This window comes from Mus pahari, chromosome 3, assembly GCF_900095145.1.
Source record: "Mus pahari chromosome 3, PAHARI_EIJ_v1.1, whole genome shotgun sequence".
Classification (NCBI taxonomy): Eukaryota; Metazoa; Chordata; class Mammalia; order Rodentia; family Muridae; genus Mus; species Mus pahari.
The window spans coordinates 28581219-28602794 of NC_034592.1; the positions used below are offsets into that span (position 1 = coordinate 28581219).

At 35.3% G+C, this 21576-nt stretch overlaps 1 protein-coding gene across 4 annotated transcripts in view; it reads right to left on the reverse strand.

The window, feature by feature from the left end:
• Window positions 1–21576, reverse strand: part of Lrp1b (LDL receptor related protein 1B) — a 1962444-nt gene that overhangs the window by 787261 nt on the left and 1153607 nt on the right. For all 4 annotated transcript variants that reach the window (XM_021192210.2, XM_029535926.1, XM_029535925.1 and 1 more), the window contains exons 16-18: window positions 19467–19607; window positions 15409–15534; window positions 7268–7384 (exon numbers count right to left, since the gene is read on the reverse strand). In XM_021192210.2, the coding sequence (XP_021047869.1) occupies window positions 7268–7384; window positions 15409–15534; window positions 19467–19607 (384 nt within the window). The remainder of the gene's footprint in view (window positions 1–7267; window positions 7385–15408; window positions 15535–19466; window positions 19608–21576) is intronic.

The following is a 21576-nucleotide window of genomic DNA, read 5'->3' on the forward strand; positions in this document are numbered from 1 at the left end:
AATGTAAATAAAGATAATAATAATAATAATAATAATAATAATAATAATAATAATAAAAGAAAAAAGAAGGTGAAAAGATAAATTTCAAAAATAAAAAAAATTGCCAATATTTTTGTCACAACTTTAAAATTGATGAAAATATGAATCTATATGAGAGCAGGAGCTAGAAACGGGAAGTTTAGTGCAGAAATGAATGCTACACATCTTCTTCTTCATTTATCATGTGTTTCTGTTTATTTCATCCCCTACCTGAACACTGTGTGGTACTCAATCTGGTCAAGTGAACTAAGAAGCATGCTCCTCGGTGTGTCTTATCAGCTGTGGCTATGAGAGCCACATGTACCAGGAACATCCTGGCTTCCACTTGGCTACATCTATCTCTGCTACACAGGAACAATATTTTCTGTGGCTTAATCTCTCACCCAAAACTAATTTTTGTCTTCCAGGGCCTGAAAATTTCATTTATGAATTCGTGATACAAAAATCCAGAAAACATTGTCTTGGGAACCTGGTGGCTCTGATGGCATTTGAGTTGTCCTGCACCTTAGTTCTCAAAGTTGTGCGTACAAGAGAGGTACATTCTCCACTGCTCTCAAGGACTCTCCACTTGAGAGTAAGATGGAGCAGTGAAGTTTATATAAATCTCTGACAATCACATTAGTTAAAAACTATTAAAATGTTTTCTCCAGTATTTAGAAAGCCTACTTTATCATCATCAACAACAACAACAACAACAACAACAATAATAATAATAATAATAATAATAGTCTTCATTCTAAATAAACTCAGTGTGTTATAGATGTAATTTTTGAATGAAGATATATCATGGAAATACCATGAACTGAATGTTCTCATATTTCATAATATTTTGAGAAGTAACTCTAGGACATATTTTGTCACACATGCAAGATGATGATAGCAAATTCAGGTATATGAGAAGTGAGTTGAATCAATACTATGGTGACATAATTTAAATTAATTTAAATTGTTATACTGGTTTTCTACAGAGATATACAGTTGATGGTTTATAAAATAATTCGCAATTTTTTAATATTATTTGGTTGAAACCTTAAAATTATACTTAATTTTTGTAATTTCCAGGTGTTACCAATCTTTGTACATTGGTTCCTGATAAAGTTGTATAATAACTTTACATTTGAACTGCTCGATGAAATTAAAAATATTCACAAAAACATTTCATGATGTTGTAAGTAAGTTTATGATTCTGAATTGAGCTGCAGTAACAGAGTATATCCACTTTGTGGGCACTTTGTTGAATGAGTGATGGTTCAAACACATCAAAGAACATTTGATAGTTTGTTTCCCTACCTAGACTGAGAACAAAGATTTACTGACACACACTTGTGCTTTTTTACTTCATCGTCATATTTAAATGCTCAGAACTTTTAGGCTGAGTCGTTATTCTAGCCTCCCCAGGTTTCTAAGGTCTTATTTGTTTATTTCGGTTTGTTTGTTTGTATCGTATTCTGTAAATCAATCTTTGATTAACCTAAACTAGTTTAATGATAACATTTCATATTTGCATTATTGTAATTTCTTTTTTAGTGAGTCTCTTTGCTTTCCCTCCATCCTTCCTCCTAAGTCCTTTCCCCTTCACACTGTCATCTTGTTTTTTGTTTGTTTGTTTGTTTGTTTTTGTTTTGGGGGGGATTTTGTTTTTTTGTGTTTTTTTGCCCTTATTTGCATATCTGATTCTCTTCTCCAATTTCCACTGAGAAGGAATGTTTCTCTCAGGTGTCAGTACCTCCTAATTTCTGTCAGATGCAAAATCTAGCTACATGACTTTGCATATTTTAAATCTGGATTTAATATTAATTTCTGTATAAAACACTTGTTTAAAAATATCATGGGTGTACCTTGGAGCTGAAGTGTAAAAAACCTGAATGTGGAGACTTCTGTAAAAGGCCACACCTTTGGGAATTTGCTCTACTCAAAGTCTTAATGGACGGAAGGCTAGTTATGGTGACACACGGAAGCACAAGCCACATAGTCTACATTGATGGGTAAAGCAGCATCAGTGGAATGCTGCTTCTTTTTCTTGTTAAGAATCAGTCTTTGTCATTTCGAATTCAGTGAAGGGATATGTTATGTCGCAGAAGTGTATTTTCTCCCGTAAAGTGAGATTATTCCTTCCAGAGCTTCTTGCTCATCTTCTTATTCAGAGGTCTTGTGAAATCAGGAAGAGTCACTATTTCCAGGGTCACAGCCTGAGTAGATCCTCAGACTCTCATAGATGACTTTACACTTGCGTACATTTTGACACATTAAGTGGACTCAAAGTGTTTTTAAAAATAGCTCAAAGAGATGGGAGAGAATGGTGGATAGAGAAAAGAGATTCAGAAGGATTGGAGGAGAAAGAATGACTGGTAGATTTAATCAAAACATGTGACAAGAGTACATGAAAATTTCAAACAATAACAAGGAAAAATAAACATATTTCTTGCTTTATGTATTTGCATCTTCTTTTAGAGGAAGGATGTAGATTCAACAAGGGTGAGGATAGAAAGGTCAATAAAAGAAGAGAAAGGAGGATGTATAAATACCAAGGTTGTGTAATAAAACCACAAGGAATCTTGTTATTTCATATTCACCTAAAATCATGCAAAATGTGTATTTGTATGCATATACACATATACATGAATATCTGTATATATACACATATATATGCATACATATATACATACACATGCATATATACATATATTCATATATTAATTTAGTTGCCTGTCAGAACACACAGACACACACATACACACACACACACACACACACAAACACACATACACATTTAGGACACAGGACTCAGATTATTTGAGATAGATATAAACTGAAAACCTTGTTACTTAGTCTAGATTTTATGGTACCAGAAATTGTTATACAATCTTCCAAGGGAGGGAATCAATTCATATTCCTACTCATCTGTAACACATTTGAAACACAACAGTGACTAGCATGCGAAGATATTTATGGAAGTGGCACTCACATTTTGGTAGTAACCAAATACTGTCTAATTGGACTTTAGGCCTAAAAACCATGGGAGAAAAGAAAACACGAACTGTACCATGAGTCAAGTTCCTGGCTCTAATTACGTCGTGGACCTTAGAGGAGAAACTACTATCACTTCTTTGTTAGCCCATCATAACTCCTAATTATATTCTAAGACTTCTGTTTATGCACACAGGTAAGTGTAGCTACCAAACCCAATGAAAGAAGGTGCTTTTTATAACAAATAGAGAATATCACAAAAAACTACAAGACATCAATAGATCAATTGTTGGGAGTCCAGCCAAAATAGATACATTTATATTGCAGCTCCTGTATACATTGGTCAGTAAACATCATTGAAAAGGAGATAAAACAATTATAAGATACGGAATTTTAGGAAATCTGCAGTGAAATAGTCTTTCCTAGAAGCTCAAATAAGTAAACAAGAAGCTGCATAAATAAAGCAATATCTATATACATGCTAATATGGAAGGGGAAAACCTTCTAGGGCAACACTCCCTATGCAAAGAATTACTTATAACTTATGATTGTGGAGAGAGAAATAATTAATTACCGCCAGGAATATATTCTGTAATTATTTGTCTAATACAAAGTGGAGAGTCCTGAAACTACATGAATGCATACATACATACATACATACATACACAACAACAAAACAGTTTCAGCAGGTATATTTGTATATTTGGTCATACATATACATACATATGTATGTATAGTGATAATAATTAGGAAAGAAGATATTATTACTTTGAGATTAAGCTGGGATATGAAAGGGTTGGCATGGCATTCAATTATGTTTTAATTAGAATAGCAAAACAAAGAAACAACTGTAAGGATACATTTGGAACAGTGTAGAATTAACATGCAAATAGGCATTTATAAAAGAAGGAATCGTTGGATGCACAATATCTTGTATAGACAAAATGGGATGGGATTAACATACAGGTATGTCACCGACAATATACATTGTTTTCCATATTTTAAATCAAATTATTCACCCTCTAATTTGTCACCGTGTGTTTTTATCCACTGGTATGCTGGGTAGTCTTGTGACAGCTTGTAAGAACTAATTTTTCTTAATGAATTAAAGGATTTATTTTGGTTAACATTTGTAAAGTAGATATAGTCTATCAAGGCACTTAAGGCATGGAAAACACATAAAACAGGATATAAAACATTACAAGAGAAAGAAGCTCCTGGGAGACTTTTTTTTTTTAATATTCAGGACCAGATGTTAAATACATGCCAATATTAAAATAAAATTGTTATGAATTTATTTATTTTTTGAAAATAAATAAATGACAGCAATAACCTTGATATTCATGATTTGTTTGTAGCAAATTTGCTGCCTTAATCATGAATTAACATTTGCCTACCTCATGGGTATACCATAAATCCTACCTACTACTGTAGTTCTGCATATCTCTCCCTGATTTTACCATTCAGAGAGTAAGGTTGGCGTGTTGACAGTCACTATAATGGGGATAAATATAGCCCCAAAGAATCAAATACCAACTCAGAGCTTTTTATAGCAAGGAATATTAAGCACTAGAGCAACATCGTTTAAACCTATAATTGGTATGTTTGCTCTTTTTTTTTGTTTTGTATTTTCAGATTGATTTATCTTACTTTTTAAATATTTATTATTATTTTCTTTATTTACATTTCAAATGCTATACCAAAAGTTCCCTATACCCCACCCCGCCCCTGCTCCCCTACCCACCCACTCCCACTACTTGGCCCTGGCCTTCCCCTCTGCTGGGTCATATAAAGTTTACAAGACCAAGGGGCCTCTCTTCCCAATGATGGCTGATTAGGCCATCTTCAGCTACATATGCAGCTAGAGACTCGAGCTCTAGGTATGTTTGCTCTTAATCGAGATAGCCACAGGAATATGACATTACTTGCCCCTTCTTTGCACCTCATGCATAGGACCCAAATCAATGCCAATCTCGAAAGACTGAGTTGTAATTTAAAATACACCTGGATTCAGCAGTATTGATTGCCTTCATGGTCTCAAGTATGTAGCTAAAAGTTCTGACTCGGTTCTTCTGTGTGTGAAGTATGGAAAGCATTGGGCTCTTGCATATTGTCATAAAGATTCATTTAAAAATATACATGCAATAGTCCTTCCAATCCCACTGGTCCTCACCTCCTTGGAGGAACACATGCTTGATGGTATAACTATTTTTAATATTATTGAAATGTTAGCAGTCACCCAGCATCCCCTTTAATTTGTAGAAATTAAATTCAATGTAAATAAAAATGTCCTGACTAAACCAAGCAACCCTTCCCCAGATTAGAACAGAGATAAGAGAGTTTCTGTAAAGATGTACAATATATATCCTATCTTATATAATTCTTATCTGATTTGTGACATTGCTTTATGATTTCCCTATAATGACCCCATGTTGTTCATAACTCTTCTAGTATATTATCAATGGAAAAAAAACAAAAGGAAAGCAAGCAGAATTCATTAGTGTCATATCCATCTAGTAGCTAATGAAATCAACTTTTGGACTACAGGGTTATTCTATAGGATAGAGAAGATCATTCTGTCCTGCTTTGCTGGCAAGTCTGCAGCCAGTCCACATAGTCCATGCAGCCAGTACACATAGACCATGCGTTTTCTCCATGTTTATGCAGTTATTCATATAGCAAACTCCTGAAACATTGTTCTTTCTTTCTCACACCAATATGTGCTCTCCTTTCTTCATATTCCCAGGCCAAGAGCTCAAAATGTGCCCAGAAACACAGTGACTTCATTTAACTAAAATGCCTAACAAAGATATTTTAAGTGAACAGGAAATGAATCCTCTAAGGCAGATGTTTAAGTTGTGGAATTAAATTTTTCTTTTACTGCTTTCTTTTTTGTTAATTTATTTATTATTATTTTCTTTATTTACATTTCAAATTTTATCCCAAAAGTTCCCTATACCCCACCCCCACCCCTGCTCCCCTACCCACCCACTCCCACTACTTGGCCCTGGCCTTCCCCTGTGCTGGGTCATATAAAGTTTACAAGACCAAGGGGCCTCTCTTCTCAATGATGGCTGATTAGGCCATCTTCTGCTACATATGCAGCTAGAGACTCGAGCTCAGAGGGTACTGGTTAGTTCATATTGTTGTTGCACCTACAGGGTTGCAGCACCCTACAACTCCTTGGGTACTTTCTCTAGCTCCTCATTGGGGGCCCCGTGTTCCATCCAATAGCTGACTGTGAGCATCCACTTCTGTGTTTGCCAGGCATTGGCATAGACTCACAGGTGGATACTAAAACCTGGCATCACATTAAAATATGTAGTTTATTAAAATAAAATACATTTAATACATACACACATGTATCCTCATACATATGTAGTGTTATTTTATTAGACTATGTGTGGTAGTGGGGGGTTAATGACAGTGTCTTATACATGGTGAACTAGCGTTTCAGCTCTGTGCCACAGGGCTAGTCAGAACTGGGTTTTTATTTCTAATAAGTACATTCTATATTCCTCATTTGTGGCCTTTTCTTCTCTCTATATATTCCTAAGGACAATATTTTCGAGTAGCAATTTTTAAAATTGCTTTTCCTGAACTGAAATATTTCTTAGAAAATGGGTTTAATTTTATTATATTTTAATACACACTTGAGAAATGGTAATTTACACCAATCCAAACGTATAAAAAGGAGAGTAATCACATTTACAACTTTATCAACAAGTCCTTCCCTTTTTTTTGAAAATGTGAAATCCAATGAAATATGACTGAGAAGGATACCATGAACAAAAAAACTTTGGCAATCAGAATCCTATGGTTCTACAGAAATTCACAATTGATACTTACTATGTCTCCTCAGTCTAGATATTTTTTTATTCCCAGAATGTGACATATACATGCTAACGCAAAACATACCCTGTAGTTTGCTCCAAATGTCAATCAACACACAATTTTGTGTTGTAATTTATTCATTATGGCTTTAAGATTAGTCATGAACCAGAGTGTCTGTTTAGTCTTACTGCTACCTGCTAACACAGTCGGCTCTGTCTGGATCCATTTACTTCAGCTGAGGATGTTGTCAGTCTTTCATGAATGAGATCTGTTCTGAAGCAGTCTTTGAAAATTTTGTTCAAAGAGCGTCAATGAAAGTGAAGTATTTGCTTTTTTTGACTTTTAGAAATAGCTGATAGGGGAAATGCAGTGCCCGTGCACTACATCTGAGACACGTTTCCTAAAGCACAACCCATTCACCACTTACCGCAGGATGCCACTTCATCTGTCTGGTCACCACAGTCATCCTCTCGGTCACATAGCCATGCTGTGGGAATGCAGCGCCCATTTCCACAAGAAAATTGGTCAGCCTGGCAGGTCCTGGCTGCAAAGATCCATTTATATGCAAAGAATCAATTCCCAGAATCTGAGTAATGTCACATGCAATATCAGTTTTACAATAAAGGTTATGTTTATGTTAGCTCATTTTTAAGTTTTGATATTTTAATTTAATTATATCTCTCCCTCCCCATTCCATCCTCCAAACCTCTCATACTTACTCCCTCCCACTCTCCTTCAAAGCCATGGCTTCTTTAAAAAAAAAAAAAAANATATATATATATATATATATATATTATATATATATTTACTTTTATATATACTTTTATATTTACTTACTTTTATATATACTTTCATATTTACTTACTTTTATATATACTTTTATATTTACATATATATATGTATATATATATATATTTACTTTTTAAAGTAAATTTTTAGTTAAGGTTTTGTAACACTAGGCACTTCTTTGCTCTAAAATGCAAACATGTTCCCTTTTAGTGAAAATAGCCACGAGAATAGTTAATATTTCTGGAAAACTTCCTCAAATGAAGAAAACCCATTATTTTAAAAATTAAAAAATTCTCCAAACATACGATTATAAAATTTTATTGAATTAAATTTCACCCAACATGGTATTAAAAAAAATTATGTCTAGCATTTGCTTCCGAACTAAGAAACTGTTTTCCTGTAATGCCATGAGAAGCTGTGAGCATACCTCAAGATACCAAGGTTCTAATCCTGGCTCAGAGTTGTTCTTTTCATCTAACAAGTCCTAGGTGTACTTAACTCTTCATTGCTAGTGAACTCTCTATGTGAAGTGGGAATACAGAAACATTTCCTAAAACATATATTTGGCCTAAGACTTTATATGTACTGTGTGTATGGCTGTATAAATTGATGCATCACTTCTTTGATTGCTATGCTCAAAACTTTGCCTGAGCTTTTCTAAAGGTGCTGTGTACTAGTTACTTCTAATATTTAATTGTCATTTTTTTCCCTTGGAAACAGAAATGTGCATTGAGTAGGATTAGCCCACTCGTCATGTCTTCCCAATTGAAAAAGGAACAAAACAGTGGGATACGTTGGTGATGTTTGAAGGCAGTGAGAGACTGCTTAGGTTCTGAGCTTCCTTACAAGAGAAAACAGCCTGACATAGTGACAAATTTCTTCTTCTCTAAGTGAAACATAAGGTTGGTTTGATTTGGTTGTTTAAATAATTTAACTTGATTTCTAATGATAACTTACATAGAAGTAATTTGAAATGTCTTTATAAAGGGAGAGAGAGAGAGAGAGAGAGAGAGAGAGAGAGAGAGAGAGAGAGAGAGAGAGAGAGAGAGAGAGAGAGTTGTGACCAGTATTAGTGAATATTTTGAAAATTATTCAAAATTGAGATTTTACTTTTTGGATACCATAGACTGGAGGTACTTTTCCTATAATCATAGAACCTACAGTTACATTATTTAGAAATGTTATCACAATGTGTATTTTGCTGTACAGATAAGGCCTTAAAATCAAATACTTTATATAATACCTATTTCCATTTTCGAAACTGATTACTTGTGTTTAATTAACACATTTTAAGTATTCTAATAAACGTATGAAGTTCTGAAGTTTTCATTGTTTAATTTTAAATAACATTAAATATTTCTAATTGCCATTTTAATTGGTTTACTTTACCAATTTTCTTTGCAATTATCCTAAGATGCAAAATAAACTCGAGGAAGGTCTTGGCTAATTTTACATGATTGTGCCGATCTTTTATGAAACATCAGAAACAATGCAAAAGCATCCACCCAGTTGTGGGCTTTGGTTCACTGGACAAAGAAGGCTAGGAATGTGAAGGAGATGAACAATTTCCCCTTCATCTCGGTATTGATTCTGTGGTTACAGGCAATTATTTTCACCTTTCACATGTTAAGAGAAATTTGACAAATGTTCTTGTTTTCCACTGTTCTTTCTTTCTCCCCAATCTTTTCGCTCCCCTTTTTCTTGTCTTTAGTTTCTTCCTTTTTTCTTCATCTATTCTTTCTCTGTAACTTTCCCTTCCACCTTCCTTCCTTTTGTATATTATTCTTTATTGATTTTAAGGGAAACCATTATCAGATAGTTTATCTCCATTTAATTCCAAATTTCTATAATATAATATATTAAATTTATGTAATCTACTGTTCTTTAACATTATATTCTTGTTAATACAGTCTTTCCTATCAATCTCTCTATTGATTCTAGCAGAGATTTCTTAGATGGGTTGCTCGTGTTAGAGAGATAATTAAAAGAACTTCCCAGACTAATTCATATCGTATATGATTTACCATGGTGACAGCAGGGGCAAGTGTGTGTGCCCTTCATTATTGCAGTGAAATTGCAGGAACTGCTGTAGTCCATGACTCAGAATTCACTACATAGTTATTGAAGATATTATGATGAGAAAGTGCTGGAATTCACTATCTTTTCTAATCATGGAGAAAAACAATTTTCTTTCTCTGCCTGAGAAATTTGAATGATTTCAGATGAGAAAGATATTTTATCCCTTAAGTCTCTAAGTTTAGCCTTCCAGACATAACCAGATCGACAGAATTAGCACTTTCAAATCAATGGACTCACTAAGAGACAACACAGGGTTTTCTTTTTTAGTTCTCTGCTGCATCAGATGTAATTAGTTTGTTGGTGATGTTAGACTAGTGGCCCTGAAGGACTCTAATTTTATGGCAAATGGTACCCTAAAGAGGAACTTAGTGCCTTTTTTCAAAATTGTTTATCTAGCAGTTGAATCGGAATTTCACTCTCACAGTATGAGTGTTTCGGCTCATCACTGCTTCCATGTAGCTGTTTGGAACCATGGAGTGTAAACACTAGGAGAAGTCTCTTCAAGCAAAGCAGTCAGAAACATCACCTTTGCTCCATTTGAATCAAAGCATTCTGTTCAGACAACACATACTGGCTTATTCCTGTAAGCCCAGAAGTGGTGCAGAGGAGGCAGGAAGATGATAAATTCAAGAGTTGTCTGACCTATGTTATAAAACCCCAATTCAAAAAACTAAGGGCTGGGCAGGTACCTCAGTGGTACAGCATTTAGACACCACATCGAAGACGTTGGGTATTTTCTCCGGCATTATAAGAGACGAGAGGGAAGTAACTCTTTTTTAGTTTATCTTGTAAAAGGTCTAATTTTATTATACCAGTTATTTTAATGTAATTATACCTTCACATTTAGTAGTGCACATTTAATCAAAATTGTTAGAGGATGTGAGGACAAGAATATTGTACAATATAATTATAGTTCACTGATGGAAGAAAATGTTGGCTTAAGATTGCCTAGGTGCAAGTGTAGGCATTAATAACATTAGCTAGAAGAAACTGATTTTAAAATCTAACTACCATCCATTTAGGCCTCTGAAAAATCTCTTAGAATTAGATAAAGGGAATTAGAGTTTTGAGGGACAACAGCTGCTTTTGTACAGCTGTGTCTGCTCCTCTTTTAACCCATGAATGTGCTACCGTTCTAGGTGTGCCTTCTCTAACTTGTTCCTAGTATTTAAGCCACCCCTGTCCCAACCCTATAAGGTGTCAGTTGGTAATTAGCACCTGGTGAAATGTTTTTTATCACAAAGAGAGGTTACCAACTATGATAAATGCATGTCGATGTCTGAAAGCCACATCTAATTTAGTTCTCCATGTTTGCCACAGAATTTTGCTTCACATTATTTAAGAAAAGTGAACTATAGGTTCACCTTAAGGACCATGGAGTCTTTCCCACACATTGGCCTTTCTTGCAAAGGCCTGACCCCTTACTTTCTTTTTACTTCTGGAAATATTTTGAAGTCTATACATGAATTTATTAGTGACATATAGAATTTACAGTTCATATATCTTGTAAACAATAATGTTTGTATTTTTAACTTTTATACAAGCTTTTAAAACTCATTTCTTTTGACATTTGAGTATGAGATCATTCATTGTTACTATATGTGAAAATATACAAATCTATCTAGTATCCTACTCATTTAAAATTGAGTTGGTTTGGGAGTATTTTAATTCTAGCTCTCAGATAAAGAACTTCTCAGGTTTTTCCAGGCCTGGGCATTAACTGCTGTGGAAAGTAGATGTATCAGAGTTAAACATTCATAAATTTTGAAACTTATTTATCAAATGGTTTTATAATATAAAAGTCAATTTATGCATTCAACAAGAATATATTGTCTCCTTTTCCCCAGTAATACCACCCAAACTTCTTTTTAATCAAATTATTTACTTCCTTTGTAAGATAATTTTATTATTACATATGGATTTTTCTTATACATTTGCAAGAGTTTAACAATGTGTCCTTCAAGAGCTCTACCCAAATACTTTCCTCTTGTTATGAGCCCCAGCTTTCCATTTCTGTGAGGAAACACCATGACCAAAAGCCACGTGATGAGGAAAGCATGTATTTCATATTGTAGCTCTCAGCTCATACTCCATCAGCAAGAGATGTAAGGACAGGAACACAAGGCAGAAGAAGCCTTGAGGACATAACTGAAGCAGAGGCCACACCTAGTGTGGAACACCGCTTAGTAGCATGCTTTCCATGTCCTGCTAAGGTTAATTTCTTATAACTTGCCATGACACCGTGAGCTATATTTTTTACCACATAAGAATATGCAAAACAGGTTTGTCCACAGGCCAATCTAGTGTAGACATTTTATCAACTGAGGCCCTTGCTTCTAACATGGCATGCACCCAGTCAACAAAAACCAGACAGAATAAACTCAGTGTGGTTCAACTTTAGATTTTGCATCGTGCGTGACAATGACTGGCTAATAGGTCTTAAAGTACTACATACGTTTGATCATTCTATAATCAATGCCATGATAAATATTTACTGATTCGTGTGGGGAGATCCTAAAGGAACACAATAGAAAATGGATCTCTAGACTGAGAAGATTCCCATTTAAATACAAACCATCCCATATAAACTGATTCGGAAGACCTTTTATGATAAAAAGAAAAATCCGTTTTGAGTCTTTTCACCTAAAATAGATCTTCACATATGCACTTATATTTTACAACCCAGGAGGGATAAGCCACTTGTCCAGGTATGGGATGTCATATAAACTGTTATTAATTTGGGTAAGATGAAATGGGTGTATATCGTATCTTAACCACACATTTCAGACATTTTAAAGAGCCATTTATTTTTCTCTTTATTTTTTATTTGAGTTTCAAGTTACCGTTCATAGATACTAATTGCTTAAAATATACTGACATGAATGTACTGACCTTTTAGTGAGGAGTACAACTCAAAACGGTATTTAGCATGTTGTGTTGTATTTCATAATGGACTATAGGAATCCAGAACTGCAGAACTAACACTAATCAGGATCATTTTGTCTGCTCTTTCATAGTAGAACTTTTATTTTACCACCGGTATTAGTTAACTGAATGCAAATGTTCTTATATAAATCATGTGGAAACAAGCAAAATTAGAAATTGCTATGAACAAGAAGGTGTGATACTATAAAATGCGTCTCTCCATTTTAAGGCAAAAATCTCTCCCTGTTTATGATCAGGATGTAATGAAGCACATTTTTTGAATTAAACCTTAATCTTAAAAGTTTAATATGTGCATTGATGTGCTGAAAAGCTTTATTACAAATTAAAGTCGCATTCAGTATGACTTTCCCAAAGTCAAGTTGGATGCACATAAAATTCGAGATAATATGGTATATAGTACAGTTTAGTCCAAAGGTTTAGGCAAGGTCTGCTAGATTTCATTTACAAAATAAAAGATCTTTAAAAAAGCCCTCAAGGTCTTGAGATATCTTTCTGTTTTAACACATAACCACATTACACCATACACACACACACACACACACACACACACACACACACACATTCATAATTTAAGAAATTCACTTCCTCTGAAATTTATAAAAGGGTTTAATCAAGGCTTAGTGTGGGTGTTTCTGTCCTGCTTAGAAAGGAGAACAAAATAATAACAGGAGGTAGAGGGAAGGGGAATGGGATCAGGTGTGGGAGGAGACAGGGAAATGTACAAAGGGTCAGGAAATTGAACAGAATTGTGTACCAGTGAGGGATGGGGAACTGAAGCCATCAGGAAATACCGGATACCAAGAAAGCAAGAGACTCCCAGGACCCAGTAGGACTGACATTAGCTGACATACCCAACAAAGGGGAGGGAGAATCTGTACAGACCATATCCAGACGATAGAGATGGCCCCTGGTTGAGAGATAGGAGCACCCACCCATCTCAAATATTTTTAATCCAGAATTTCTCCTGTCTAAAGGAAATAAAGGGACAAAAAGTGGAGCAGAGACTGAAGGAAAGGCCATCCAGAGACTGTCCTACCTGAGGTTCCATCCCACTTGTAGTCACCAAACTCAGACACTATTGCTGATGCCAAGAAGTAATTGCTGATAGGAGACTGATATAGCTGTCTCCTGAGAGGCTCTGCCAGAGCCTGGCCAATACAGATGCAGATGCTTGCAGCCAACCATGGGACTGAGCTCTGGGAACCCAATGGAGGAATTAGGGGAAGGATTGAAGGAGTTGAAGGGGATTGCAACCCCAGAGTAAGAATAGAAATATCAACCAACCAGACTCCCCAGATCTCCCAAGGACTAAGCCACCAACAAAGAGTACACATGGAGGGACCATGGCTCTAGCTGTATATGTAGTAGAGGATGGCCTTATATGGCATCAACGGGAGGGGAGGCTCTTGGTTCTGTGAAGGCTCAATGTCCCAGTGTACTGGAATGCTAGAGCAATGAGGCAGGAGTGGGGGAGTGGGGGGTTAGATCAGAGAGCAACCTCACAGAAGAAGGGGTGAGGGGGTGGGATAATGGGTTTGTAGAAGGGAAACTGGGAAGGGGGATAACGTTTGAAATATCAATAAATAAAATAAGCAATAAAAAAATAAAATAAAAAAGAGAATTAATGGTCCACAGATGGTCAGCAAATACTTCACCAAAAAGTAAAGTAAAGTAAAAAAGTCTGTTCATATGATGTCAATGCATGGTAAAAAGGGTTATTACTTTTGCTTTTATACTTACTCTTTTGTACATAGCAAGAAAATCTTGGAAAACAAATTTTAGCTATTCCAGTGTCTAACAGAGATTGTTAGAAACTAACAGCTAAAGACATATATTAAAAAGGTAGGACACAGAGGGACAAATTTTGCACGGGAAAGTCAATGCCAAAAAAGCAAGTAGGAACAAATTTCTCTGTATATGAGTTTACTTTGTTACAATAGGTTGTATTTATTTAGTAAGGCATATAATGGCTCAAAGAGAAGGAGATATTGTGAGGCTTGTACGCTTTAACATTACAGCATCATTCAATAATCAGTTTTCACCAATTATAGCATCGTGTATCACCACACACTAGCTTTTTCTCATCATTTGCAGAGCACTGGGCTGCTGCTAGCCAGTGTCATTTTTCAACATTTACCTAGTAATCATGACCTTTCCGGAACTCTTTTGTAAGCTGTACCACCAGCTGTATACTTATATGCAACGAGAAGCTGCCTAGGGAATCAATGATTGATTACAAAAGCATGGATTACATGGAATATAAATATGCCTAGTATTACTGGGACTTCATGCAGGGAAAAAAAAAAACCTGCCTCCTATAAATAATGTGCCATGAACAGAAAATTATTCACAAAGGTTTTCTGTAGCAGAAAAAAATTAAAAAAAAATGAGTATTTTCTCAGGAAAAAATAAATAGTTCTCCTTGTGATGTGGTCAGCAACAGAGCATGCTATTGAATACCTTCTACTGCCTAGAAAGGTAGAGCATGGACACACCTTACACGAGATGCTGATTCCCTTGCAGCCCACGTGTACCGATGAAGTGCCAAATTAATTTGGAAAGCAGAATCATGTTCACAGTTTAGTAAAACACCATTTGTATTCTGTCCTTTGTGACACCAAACCATGAATTCACTGACCATGGCAGTAATCGGACTGTCAATGCTAACAAAGTTCAAGTGGTTTATCAGCCTGACCTGTGTGTTAGCGCCACACATAGGGAGATGATTTGTCGCATATGTGTGCAGTCCTTTACCTGTGCAGGTTTGGTTAGACTCATCTTCATTGCTCCCACAATCATTTGCTCCATCACAAAGCCATCTCTTGGGGATACAACGATTATTCTGGCATTTAAATTGATCATCTGGACAGCTATGATTGACTGAAGGGGAGGAACACAGTTATAATTCATGTTATGAGTATTTTAATTATGGTAACAAAACTATTTCTTTAATTGCAATGTTATATTCTAATAAATGCTATAGCTTCTGGCATTAGTTTTGTAGGAAATGCTAATATTATAGCCTTTGTTAAAATATAACCTTATGTGAGAGAGAAATAAATTAAATATAAAATAAAATGAAATATATTCAATCGCCAGCTCCTACTCAAGATATCACTTAATTTGTTTCTTCTTTGTCACTTACCAAAACTGTCCACTTAACTCCAGAATCCTTGGATATTTGACATCAACCTCAAGGTTCAATATTCAGAAGGGCAATTATACCTCAAAATAATTATTCACATACACACACACACACACACACACACACACACACAGATAGGTATTTTTTCAAATATTTCTTAAATATTAAATACACTTAATTGTGTTCTAATCCAGTCATTATATTTTGAGATTTGAAGAGAAATAAAAGAAATAAAAATGTCTTGCTTATGACAAAGTTATAATAAAAACAAGATTCTATATAATTCAATAGCAAAGTATGCTTTCCAAATATAAATGAATAAACATTTAACAAAAGCTATATTGAAAATGAGAACAACTATCATAAACTGGTACATAGCTGAGTCTTAACCCTCAAGTATCTAATCATAATGGGGAGGCTCTATATATTAACTGTGTTTTTCAGTTTCCTAATATGTGCTTTTCCATAGTTTTTTCACAGTTTTGATGTTCCTTTATTTTTGTCTAAAGCAGGAATTGTACATTTTCTAAGAAAATATACTTTATGTAAGTTTGATTTAAAGTAAGAAACTTGTTTATTCCCATGTTGTTTCATATCAAATGTGTGCAATTAATATATGCACCCACAAAACACATGTTTTTAAGATATTCATGGAGACAGAGATGTTTCCATTCTTTATGAAAGTTTTTATTTAAGTGAAATGAAATTTTCTTTAAAAAAGAGAAAGTATGCATGTGTAGTGTGGTGGTTTGAATATGTTTGGTCCAGGAAGTGACACCGTTAGGAGGTGTGACCTTGTTAGAGTGGCATTGTGGAGGTGGGCTTTCAGACCCTCCTCCTAGCTGCCTGAGGATGGTATGTTTTCTTAGCAGCCTTATGATCAAAGTGTAGAACTCTCGGCATCTCCCAAGCCATGCCTTGGCCATGGTATCTCTTTGCAGCAGGAAAACCCAAGCTAAGACATGTATTGAGGTGGTTAAGGAGATGGGGAAGATCTGGGATGAGTTGAGGGAGGGAGAAAGTATGATTAAATAACATTGAATCAATTTACCTAATTTTTTGTTTTTTATTCATGATTAACATATTCTACATATTTCAGAGACTTCAAAAAGTATAGAAGCCCATGAAAACTAAATATCACACGAAGATCAATGCGTTAAAGGAGCAAGATTATGGATGTACACTGCAGTGAAGCTTCTTCTCAAGGTCTTTTGTTGCCAGTTCTATAAGCTCATACCCTAACATGGCAGAAGCAGGGTGACTGTAAACTTTAGGCCCAAGTTTAAGATGCTGATCTATCTCCATTAAAGAAGAAAAAATAGTGGATCACAATTTTGTAGTTAGTGATGAGCTAATGAAATACTTGCAGTAAAGAGATCAAAGAAATAGTAGGTAGAAGATTGTGGGGTTAATATCTAGAATAACCCTCTTCAGTGGTTTGTATTTGCATTGTATTATTGACCTTAAAATGAAGAAATAAAATGTTGTTCAGAATAACTAGAGTGTTCAAAAAGAATGTTCTACAAGCAGGTAATCGCTGATGCTTGCTCTATACTTCCTGGCTTATATAGTCCTACTCCTCTACGTCCATACTTCTGTGGCAAAGATTCGTTTTTTGAGTAGAGACTGCAAACATGTAACCAACCAGATCTTCCAAGGAGGATATTGATATTTTGTTAGAGAAACCAGATGAATAAACATACTATTGCAATATAGAATAAGTACTACTATAATATAGGACTAAATAGAAGAAAGATGCTTAACTCTAACTGGATGTGCTAAGGTTTATTGATGACTACAAATAGTTCCAAAAGCGAGCAGTGAGAAACTATATTAAATTTCATAGACTACTGTCGGTTCATTATTACAGAAAAGGACAGTAAAAAGCATTTTTCTAAATGTCAACAAATAATTCAACTCATTAAGAACAAAGGTAAATAGATAGATGATGGAGTAGAAGTTAAACACTTGAGTATATAACTTTAAGCACCTCACAGGTCAGGTAACAGGTCCTGCAACTGCTACAATAAGGAGGACTTGATCCCATAAGAACTATTCTGGAAGCAGTGTTGAAAGGAAGAATAACAGAAGATTACAGAGGAGCACTTGTTGAGTGAATATAAGATAGAAGTTTATTTCAACCAGGAAAACAAGAGAAGCAGCAAAGATGAAGCTGAGTTAGGATGCCAGTCAAAGCCCATGGCTTCTGTGATAATACTGCAAAATACTGACTGAAGATGCCATCACAACAGTTAATGATACAAATTATTATGCCAATTATTCCTATAAAATAGCTGAGCTTCCTTAAGTTGACAAAAAAGAAACAAAGATACAGATAAAAGCATGGGACTGCTAACACGAGTTAAGTATTCAGGTGAATGATTTGTGCTCTGAACTAGTACAAGATTCCAAGGAGTAGAAGGAGCCAAATGTACTGAGCATCCATAAAACCCCGTGTGACCCTGTTATTAAAGAGAGGTGGGGCAGTCAAGTCAGGTACTACTTGACATGCTATGTGTGCACAACACTAGTTAATACAGTACTCATCCTTACAGAAAATGCTCTTGCAACTCCAAAATGTTCAAAATTGTGTCAATTTAGTATTTAACATTAGGAGTACATGCAGATGATAGTACAAATGAAAATTACAACATAAGGACAAATGAAATAGGACAAATGAAAATTAATTGAAGGCCCATGATTGGAATTCCAGAGAAAGTAGCAATGTGTCCATGCATTAATTACAGTTTATGTATTGAGAATAGCAGTTAGAAAAAAATTGAGGTGTGTATTCTTGTGGCTTTTTTTTTACTCGGAGCCCAATTGTTACATCATATGATTGAATAGACCAGTCTTGTGTAGTTTTAGAAAACTATTTCAAACTGTTATGTTTTAATTTCAAACAAATAAAAAGTGAACAGAGTTGAATGAATTATTTCAGTCACACTAAGCTGCAAGAAGTTGCTACAAAAATATATCTCTTAATGTAACCTGTTTTCTTGTTTCTTGTTTCTGTAACCATTTCACTAATCAAATGTAATCTCAGAATAGTATTGCATATGCTTTCCAAAAGTGCCTTATATCTTAACATGTGAGAAGTGCCCTTATTTTCTTCAGGAACATGAACAACAAATCCTGTTCCTGCTAACAACAAATGCTGAGTGGAAGCCTAGGCAGGCATACAAAAGCTTCCACTCTGGCTTCAGTATCCCATGTGTATTTCCAGCCTTGGCTTGAGCCCATCAATCTACCTAACACTGCTGTCCAAATCTATGCCTATTGCTTGAATTTTTTTTTAAGACATTGTTGCCAAAGAGCAATGGAGTGAAATGTGACATGTGTACCCAAAATTCTGTCTCACAGGGAGTTAACTTGACTTTCATGTCTGTACAAGCAAAGGTCCCAAAGTGTCCTTTGGAGCAACATCATACTGTGGTTGATCAGTCAAAAAACAGACATAGGAAGGATGGGGAGAGAGGAGGAAAGCAGACCTTGTCTTCGATGCAAAGGAGGTTTTGTATACTTTAACATTAAGAAAGGGGCACTAGGAAAGAGAGTTTAGTGAATTTACACCAGGCATAATTTCAGCTATGTTGTAGGCTACTTTTGGTAATGCACACACTCACTCAGGAACCTAGAATTTGAGGTTATTTGAGGAGGAACATACAGCATGTGACAGAGTCCTCATCACTCCCATCTAGGCAGTCATCGTCACCGTCACATTTCCATCGTGCTTGGATACAGTGTTTGTTCTTGCAGCGAAACTCTCCAGGTTTACATATGTGAAACCTTATTTCTTCAGGATTAACTAAAGTTGGAAAACAAACAAACAATCAAAAAAAAACCAAGATGTATGCATATTACTAAGTCCTTACATTTCTTGAGCTATGACTCATGGGGCATTTCAGTTGCTTTAGAACCCCACAGGAATGAGGTCATACAGTATTTCTCTTTGCATTTTTTCTGGCTTATTTACCCACAATGCTCTCCATACTCATCTAAGTATTAAGATTTCAATCACATTAAAAGGTCAGTGTGCACATGTACACATTCATACTAAACTCAATGCAGGGGTTTAGGTGGAGAGGGAATGAGGAAGGTGTTGGTCAAAGAGGCAAAATGGAAGAAATGTAAGATGAATTTGTCTACACATGTAACATTCAACATTAAGAATATATTATGCTGTAGTGTCTCATGCTGGAAATTGACAAACCGCTTGTAGGAGATCATAAAAACATAACAAAGAGAAGTGCTTGTATTATTAATCTCTTTGCTGACAGCTATCATTTCATGAGTATAATATAGTACATATTACATATATTAAGTTTGTACAATAAAAATGGAACCTGCATATTTAACACTAACATCTGAAGACCAGCCACATGCACAAAAAACTGATAAAAATTATTTTCACTGCATTAAATAAAGACTATTATGCTCTAATGCACAAAATTATTTAAATGGGAAATCTGTTATAATGACAAAATTCTTGTTTCTCTGTAGAAAATACATAAACAGCATTGTACTGATGGCCATCTGGGGAATGGAACATCTAGTTTTGATGGCAATAATTATTCTGCTATTTTTTTTAAAGGTTTCTTTTAATAAGTTGTCACTAAAGAAAAAGAGCAACACCATCTCACTTTCAATTGAGCATCTAGAGCCTTCATTGTTCATCTGGTTGTTGCTAAGCAAATCGCTTTAGTGTAAACAAATCTACTAAGAGGTAACCACAGAGAAAAATATTCAGGAATAAGACAAGGTGGGTGGCTCCACTTACTTTGCTAAACTGCATTATGCTAAGCTGAAATGGTCTATATCTGTGATCTGAGTGTTTGAAACTTCCATTGAGATTTGTCATAACCTGAAAGTTTTCCTATTCATCTGATCTCTTTAGGTGGATGAGATAGATACATAACAGGAAGGGATCCACAGCAAGGGCTGATTTATGTCTTGTGGTCAGAAAATGGTCTTGACTAACTCAAACAGGCTTCTTGCTGGGAAAATCTCAAATTTCTGTTTTAATGGCTTAAAACTTCATTTCTTATAAGTCCTGTGGGCTACTGAACTGACAGGAAACTTATACACACCTCACTCACAGTGGTATCCAGAGAACCTCCTGAGTCAAAGGTAGAGAACCTCTACCGCCCTGATCATAGCATTGCCTTGGTGTCTATTTCTCCCTTGCAGGAAAGAATTGAAAAGGGAGTGTGATTTTTGAACCATGCCTGCAGGAAACTGCTTCAGAGTGACACAGAAAGGCACAAAGTTTAGGGGTCTATAGAAATAGAAACAAAGTTACCACAATGGGCTGAGATTTTGTTTCAAGTCATACAGAATGACTGTAGTAGATGAAATATTCAGCTAGAACAAAGGTAGCCTTATGTTGCTCTGAACCTCTCAGTTATGCTAACTGTGGGCACCTTGACAGATAGGAACATTTCTTTTCTATTGTTTCCCAGGAACAAAACAATAAAGCAGCAATTTCTCTCTGATGCCATTTCTCTAAGATCTTTAAAATAAACATAAGCTATCATATAGCGGTAGCAGTTTGTAGTGTGAAATCAAAACAGGAAATAACAAAAACAAAACTACAAACACAATGGATCAACTTTACCATCTATAGTATTCTAACTCTTTATATTTCCTACTTCAGATAATGATCTTAAACTATTGCTAATATTCTATATGTATACTACACACTCTCCATATATATAAAGTATTCTCTCTCTCTCTCTCTCTCTCTCTCTCTCTCTCTCTCTCTCTCTCTCTCTCTC